Below are 8,191 nucleotides of genomic sequence, written 5' to 3' on the forward strand. Positions count from 1 at the left end.
CAGGTCATCACAGAGGATCCTAGAGCCCCCACATCCATCGTTCTCTAGACCCCATTTTTCCTAAACACACTTTATTTATATACAAACAGATACAACATTTGAAGTGTTATTATTGTTGTTTTATTAAATTCAAGAGATGCCCCATACGCACTAAAAGCTTATCTCTAATTTTGTACGCACACATGTCACATTTAGCTGATGTGAGATTCTTGTTGTATATAAGTGTAAGGGAGGAAACCTTTAATGTGCTTAACTGTTTTTAAGACGTTAAACGGTTTTTAAGACGTTCTTCCTCCATTTGCAGCTAACTTCTAACTGATGGGATGGCTTGTAGGTTTCATAGGAGGGAGGTTTTTGTTTCCATGATGTGCATGTTTTACAAAATATTTAATGAACAAGAAAATGTCTATTTCCAGTTTTATTCTGTATATCATGCATTTTGTGCTGTATTATCAGATTGTCTTCAGAAATTCCAGTGTAAAGACTGTTTACTACCATTTGGTGGCACTGTTGTCTAATGCTTCATGGTGTCTATGCAGCCATTGAACGGTCAGTATGGTATTGTTACATTTTATCTCTTTAACCATTTTAAAAGTTATATGTTCGTTTTTATGTAGTCACAGGTCTGCAGTCTCCATTTTAGCAGAGTAGTGGGCGGCCCAGCCTTGTGGGGTGCGGTTGAAGTTTGGCCGGTCGCACATGCGCTCCCAGGTCAGACTGGGTTCTGTATGGGCTTGCAGGAGCTCAAATCCAGGCAGGGGGAACATCTTCACACTACCTGCTGTCCCTGCAAATGGCATTGGGGCCCTTGTAGAAAGAAAATAACTATCAGGATCTGGTGTTAGCAAGTAGATCAAATATATATAAATATAGATCAAATATGGCTTCTTTGATTAAAAGGCCTCTAATATGTGGGCAGGTGGGTCGTGGTAGAATAAAGGAAAACCAACAGCTTTGTATTATGCAGACAGATGTCTTCTCCTGATTAGTCATTGGTCTTTGTCTCTAGATATAAATCTGTCTTGAGTGAATTCTAGAGTTGTGTGGGCATCATCTTACAGACACTGTTAAAATAGACACCTTCCTCAGTGACCCAGACTTGTGGGTTAGCCAGCGCCAGTTTCTGATTTCAGAAGCAGATGTATGCCTTTTTCTGGTTTTGCTGTGTCCAGGTTACCTCTCAGACTGTATCTCGGTTTCCTGGATTCTGTGCTAAATAATTATCGGCTGCAGAGGTTTTAGGGGGATACCTTTTGTCGTACTTTCAAGGGCCGCCTATCCTGGCAGTCTCTGGGGCTTACCTGTTAAAGCACTTGTAGTTGGCTGGGGGGAGTTTCTGGGGCAGCACATGGAGTTGAGCAGACATGGCAGCCAGTAGTTGATCACTGTGATGATCCTGCCACGGAGAACAGTAGGACTTGGGAACCACTGTGATGTTGAACCTCTCGTGAGGAACTTCTTTCAGAGGCCCAGAGTAACCTTTCAGACAAGGTTGAGGTGGATCATTAACGTGGATGTAAAACTCTTTCCCTTTCAACTCCTGTTACACAAACCAACGCATTCTCAAACATACCTGGCGCAAGGACGCTGGGGTTTCCCTTACAGGCTATTGTGTTCCTGAGGGATCTCACTAGGTTGCTTCTACCTGGTTGTCCAATATACACCTCTGTGCTGTGTTTTGTCTTCCCTCCTTGTTCGGCTTCCTGGCTGTGTGGTCTGCTGTGATCTCCCACCTGCGAATCGAGGGCCATCAGCCCGTTAGGGCCTTGTGCCACGCTCTCCAAGGTGAACCTCTCCGCCCTCTTCTGCCTCTCATGGTACATTCTAGAGCCTCTGTTAGAAAGCAGTTTTAGCTCCTCCATCATCACGTCCATAGGAACACTGATCTTCTTCCCCAGATCTAGGTGCTCTATGGTGTTACCAACACAGAGAGGACACAGCGTAGACACATAAAAATCTATTGTATTTTCTTCAGATCTCACAAAGGTGCTTCATAGATTTCCAACCTAAACCAAAAAGAACAAGCATTGTCCATGTTGAAAGATGCACAATGGCCTCACTATGTGTTAGAAATACCATTACTAATCACAATCCAAATGAGGGTCCGGTGTGCAGCAGGTTATTTGGGGAGAGGGATACACTGTTCTCTTTGTTTCAATAGACTAGAATCAGATGTCACTGTTTTTTGTTCTAAACCAATGATTTTAGCTGGAAACACATTGTGAAAGGGGTGAACCTTTAAGTACAGTGGCTAGGAAAAGAACTTCCTGGAAAGGCAAGAACTTGTAAAGACATCTAGGGAAGCGGGGCTCTGTGGGGTGGCCAGTAATTTTCTGTCTGTGTCGGATGACAATTATAAGAGAAGATTCTTGAAGATGTTCAAACACACTTAAATGACCAGCAGGGTAAAAAATAATCATGTGGTTAGAGAGCTTGCAGAAGTCAGCACCTCGGGAGTAAATGTCAGCTGGCTTCGTTTTCAAGCATGCTGTAATTAAACAATCTCATGTGACAATGATATTGCCTTCAGTGATGGGAGAGCAATCCATTGCATATAGATTTCACTAACTGTAGAGCCTACAGCATCAACCATCTTTCTTCTGTGGTGTGGGCTGAAATGTCACCAAACAAGTGGTAAACACTGAACCAGACCTATTATCTGATATGTAACGGATCTGCTACACTACTGCCATCAGCGTCAGACATTGGCGTTAGCCACTGAGGGAACGCTTCCTTTGAAATCAGTGAGAAGCTGCTATAACTTTATATGTTGCGCGTTCCAATTGCATCATTCAAGAATCACCAGGGTTTAATTGTATGTGATTAACACAGGATCATTCAAAACTGTATTATTATAATTTTTTATTGAAGTTATTGTAAATTGATATAATGAGGAAAAGTAGTTGCTTTCGGTTGGTTTCTGGTTTAGAATGTAGAAAGTCACATTGACAAAACAATTTTATTGATTTCAAAGGTGGCTTTCCCTCAATGGCTGATAGCTATAGATGTTGTGTTGCAGAGCTGTTGGGCTTTTTACTTTTTATTCATGTTTTCATTTTTCACAAAAAAGTACTTTTTTGTGAATCCAAATTTAAGGGAGAATTGGCCATCTAAAACTCAATACTTTGCTACTTGCTCTGCAAACATGACGTCCAGATCGTTCCCCTGTCAGTGTTGTGTGAGGATTGCCATCCCTATTCTACTGCTTCAGTGCTTGTGTCCCACATCTGTTTTGAGATGTGACTTTATATTCATGACATCATAAATTTGCAAACATTTTAAGGCACAGGTTAACCTTAGACCACTGTCAGTCCTGCTTTGGTCCACACCATTTGATCAAAAGGGAAAACTCAGACCTCATTAGAAATAATGTCTTCAGATATCTGCAGATGAGAGACAATGTACAATTAATAACTGGTCTCGTGGTCTGAGAATAAAGGTATAAAGTGAGTCAATTTACTTTTTGTGGTGAACATAGTTCTAAATTTCTATTTAAATATTGAGATCTGACAGTACATGATTAAAATTCAGACACAAATAATGTAACGAAGCACTCACTCTTTGGAAAAGTATTGGATACTGTACTATTTGCAGACCTTCAATGTAGACTGTTACTTCAGGAACTTTTTTTAATTGCTGGAGATTTGTAATCATTAAACCTGACACATGGAGTCTGAGGCATGCTGTTTTTGTTATAAGGTCATGTATGTGAGGTATGCACCACTTTGCCTAATCATGCTGCTATGAGTCACCTCTCAGACATCAAAATAATATTCCTCCCCCGGAGTGATATTGTGTTACTTACTACTCCCCTCCCTGTTTACTCATACACAGTAGAGCCTAGAGGGGAATACCCAAAACACGCTTAAGGAAAATAGAGGTGATTTTTGTTGACATGTTTTTTTCCTTCTGTGTAGTAAACATGTATCGCATTCACACAGCTTACATTGTGCAAATTTGATATATGCAGTCTTTTTTACATATGAAAGATCCACGAAGTCGCAGCAACCGAATCATTGTAACCAGTCGTTAAATTGGGTGAGGAACCCTAGTTTCTATTTTCAAGTTCCTCTCTAAAAATGTAAACTGCTGGCCATTGGAAGTACAGGCGCTTCGCTCACATTCCGACCATATGTCCAGGACTTCAGCTCCTGTTGGCTCCCTCCCAATTGAACCCCATTGTTACCGAATTCCATCTTCTCCTGCTTAGCAGTGATGTGTAGTTTGTGAACGACTTGTTGGTTTTGAACAAATCTTTTTAGTGACTCTGGACCCACAACTTGTTGAATTGTATTGTTCAGTTGAACTTTTGACAGTGGATTTTACAACATGATCACTTGCTTCATACCCGGTCCTCCAGCTCAGTCCTCCGATCAACGTCTATGTACATTCGCAGAGAAAAATAGATCAAGGCTGGAAAACCTTAAAGACATGTTTATAACTGATAATTGAACACATCCTATAATAATTAATATAGTTAATATATTACTGATGTCATGTCCAAAAAAAAAGAAACAATGGAATAAATGGAAACAAGCATGGAGCCACTGCCTTTGCCTTAGTAAACAAGAAGCCAGGCAAGCATAGTTCAGCTGGCCCGTATTAAAATGTGTTAAACGTGGCTACCCACTCAAGAATCAAACTCAGGTCGTCCAGGTGAAAGGCTGTGTCGTTAACCACTATGCCACAGAGCTATACATTTACCAGGTGTCATGCATTAACATCACACCAAGTTTGAATATCTTGTTAAACACCATTAAGCATTGTGTTAAACTGAGTAATATTTCTTACTAAGTTTACCTCCGCCACAAATAGCATCTATGAACTGTATGGCTTTTGCCACTGGCCATTTTAACAGCTTATTAGCCATTTGTGAATGACATTGATATAATAACTACTGTATCAATATAGGTGACGATAACAGACTTTTCGTCAAGAGAAAAGACAAGAAAATTGTGTAGCCAGCAAAGGGTTTGTCTATCCTGAAGACATAATTCGTAAATCCACCAGAAAACAGTAAACAGTTTCATTTTAGGCTTCCCATAACGTAGCACTAAAGGTTGTAGTCAGCAAAGTTTTTGTCTATCCTGAACAAATCCTATTTTGCCACTGGTCGTTTCAACAGCTAATCAGCCATTTGTAAATGACATTGATACAGTATCTAACAATATAGGTAACGATAACTGACTTTTTTGTCAAGTGAAAAGACGAGAGAATCGTGTAGCCAGCCACGTGTTTGTCTATCCTGAACAAATCCTAATATCCACCAGAACTGTTTTATTTTAGGCTTCCTATTACAAAGTTTTTGTCGGTCCTGAACCTCAGGCATAATGCGATTTGACTGTTACGAGAAACGAACGCGGGACCTGTTGTTCGAGTCAGTCAGACATTTGTTCTTCTAGGCCGGCTCCGCTTACGCGGTCTGGCAAAAAGACTTGTGAACGACTGACTCGTTACATTTTTGTCGTTCAATTCAACGGTTGTTTTGTTCATTTGAACCACTGGCAGCGGAGGTCTACTCAACCACGGAATACACTGTTAGTTATACTTTTGCAAATAAAAATAGAGCAAGACAGTAGCATTATAAAAATATGTTTGTATCAGATAATTGGACACATGGTAGGTCTAAAATAATTAATATAGTTGTTGATTTTTGATTAATGATAAACTAAGCAAAAAAGACAGACTCACTCAATCAGTTTTATCGTTCAATTGAATGGTTGTTTCGTTCGTTTGAACCGGTGCCAGTGGAGTTCTACCCCAACCACTGGTTTCCAGCTCAGTAGCCTACTCTCCGCTGCTGTTAGTTTGACGTTCTCAAAGAAAAGTTGATCAAGAAAGGAGCATTGTAAATACATGTTTGTAACAGATAATTGGACGTATGGCCTACAGTAATTAATGTAGTATTTGACTTTTGATTGTAATGATAAACATGGTTGTAATTATAGAGTAAAACAAGTGTTTGCTTAAGTGGAAAAGACACGCAAACAACATTATGATGATGAGCATTCGGGCAGTGCGTGCCTCTTTTTAGCTCTAGAGACCAGACAGTGTGCACGCACCTTTATTGTTATTATAAATCGGCTACCAACGCTATATGAGTGGTAAAAAATTATGTAACCTGTGGAATATGGTTCCTTTTAAAACGAGTGGTTTGAAACGTGAATGCTGATTGACTGATGGCCGTGGTATAAGAGACCATGGGAATGACTTCACATCCATGTTTACTGTTCTAATTGAGTTGGTAAACAGTTTATAAGAGCAAGGCACCTCAGGTGTCTGTGATATATTGCTTATATATTGGGCATATGCCATACCCCTTCGTGTCTTATTGCCTTATTACTTCCAATATCAGCATTCAGAACAGATTCAAACCAGATTATTTATTATACTAGTTATTAAGCCAATGATTTGTTAGCCACTAGAAGAATGTTTAAGCCAGCATTTTGTTAGCCATGGCCAAACGTTCAATAATGCAAGGAGGCTCTAAACGTATTGCTAAAACTTTTATGCACGAGGCCTGGCGACAGGGTGTGGGGTTTGCCTCTCCAGATAGAATCTGTGACCCCAATTCTGTTTCACAAATAAACACTGAAAATGGTAAATTAATTAGATTTGCCCCCTCAGTCATTTCATGCTGCAGTGTGTTCTGCACTGGCCAAAGCCAGTCATTGTTCCTCATTTTTGCGTTGTTCCTCTTTGTGGCTTCTTAGTTACTGCAAGTCTAGTGATGGATCAATCGCAAACGAACGGCTCTTTGGTTGAATGTGGGTATAATTCAAATCAAATAGATGAAAATAACTGTTTATTTCGCTCCATTATTTCCTTACTTTTTTTGCATGAACAACAATTATTTTCAGATAAGTTACAAAATGATTCACTAAAGATGGCAAATCTACACTAAAAGAAATTATGTTTGTGAAAGCACATCCATGTGTTCCAGCACATTTTTCCAGTTGATCCATCCCAATTTTAGACCAAAAGGTACAATAATACATGCCAACATGTATGACACAAGCCCCAAACGCTGTTTTACATTGCGGAATGGACTGTAGTAAATGGACCTCTCATATTTTTCTAATTCTATTATTTTGAAAACCTCATACCAGTAACAGAATCTACATGATATTGAATATGTTCCCCTTTCTTGATCAAATAGGAGTCATCCTAAGGAAACTCTTTATTGGATGAAATGTTATGCAAAATGGTTTTGTTTTTCAGTAGCCTGCCAATTTGGTGACTGAAGTGTGGGGGTTGACATACCTCCATGGTTTTCTTTGCACATTTCTTGGACCAGCTGTTTCCTCTGCTTATCCAAGTCACAGTGTTGGGCCTGCATCATTCCTGTCAGTAAGATAACCCCTTGCCATCAGAATATGGTATCTAGAAACATTCTCTGCAAGTGTGTGTTCTTATGTTATATACAGAGTATAGCAACCAGAAACAGTGTTTATACTTATACATAACAATCCTGCAAAGTAAACACCCAGAGAAATTGCAGTTGGCCAAACCAGTCTGCTGAATGTTGCATAGGAGTACAATTCATATTGAATAATAGTTCTGCTGGGCAGCAATAAAACTAGAGCAATCAACATAACAACAGACCATCACAATGCCTTACCTGCTATTTCAAATCCACATCAACCTCCAGGTATCTGCTAAGTGTTTTCCAAAGACAGTGCCGTTTTACACTTTTTAATCTAGTTGCGCATGTCTCTATACTCAAGGCACATCTTCCTTTGCTGACGAAGGACAAGCTCTGACTGTCAGACCATCAGCCTTAGATCACAACCTTATTTTAGTAGTGGTCAGGGTGTGCTGTGATCCTCTCCAGAGCTTATGATCTACACTTTCGTCCATGTCTGATAATAAAAACACGATCCGGCCACTGAAGCAGCCACTGAGAGCCTACTTAAGAGCTATTCAAATCTTACTCTACGAGGTCTGGACTGTTGCTGGTTTCTTAATAAATATTTGCACCCACTGGGTAGCCCAGGTCTAAATCAATCCCTGACAGTAAGGGAATAAAAAAAAAAGCTGTAGATCTGGCTTTGGTTCCAGATTTAAAGGACCATGGTCTCTAGAGAAACCTTTGCAGATATGGCCAGGCCAAATATACAGACATCTTGGCACTTTAAAAAAATATATATTATTCATGCTAAAATAAATGGACATTTGTAAGAAATAACGG

At 39.8% G+C, this 8,191-nt stretch overlaps 1 protein-coding gene across 1 annotated transcript; it reads right to left on the minus strand.

The window, feature by feature from the left end:
* Positions 1-571: 571 nt before the first annotated feature.
* On the minus strand, positions 572-7,798 carry LOC105024901 (myozenin-2). The gene is made up of 5 exons (XM_010895187.2): positions 7,622-7,798; positions 7,264-7,344; positions 1,574-1,909; positions 1,302-1,479; positions 572-807 (listed from the first exon to the last, which is right to left on the minus strand). Exons 2-5 carry the CDS (start codon positions 7,340-7,342, stop codon positions 618-620), a joined length of 783 nt encoding a protein of 260 aa, XP_010893489.2. The 5' UTR covers positions 7,343-7,344; positions 7,622-7,798; the 3' UTR covers positions 572-617.
* Positions 7,799-8,191: the final 393 nt, after the last annotated feature.

The sequence above is a fragment of the Esox lucius genome, chromosome 7, assembly GCF_011004845.1.
Source record: "Esox lucius isolate fEsoLuc1 chromosome 7, fEsoLuc1.pri, whole genome shotgun sequence".
NCBI classification, from domain to species: Eukaryota; Metazoa; Chordata; class Actinopteri; order Esociformes; family Esocidae; genus Esox; species Esox lucius.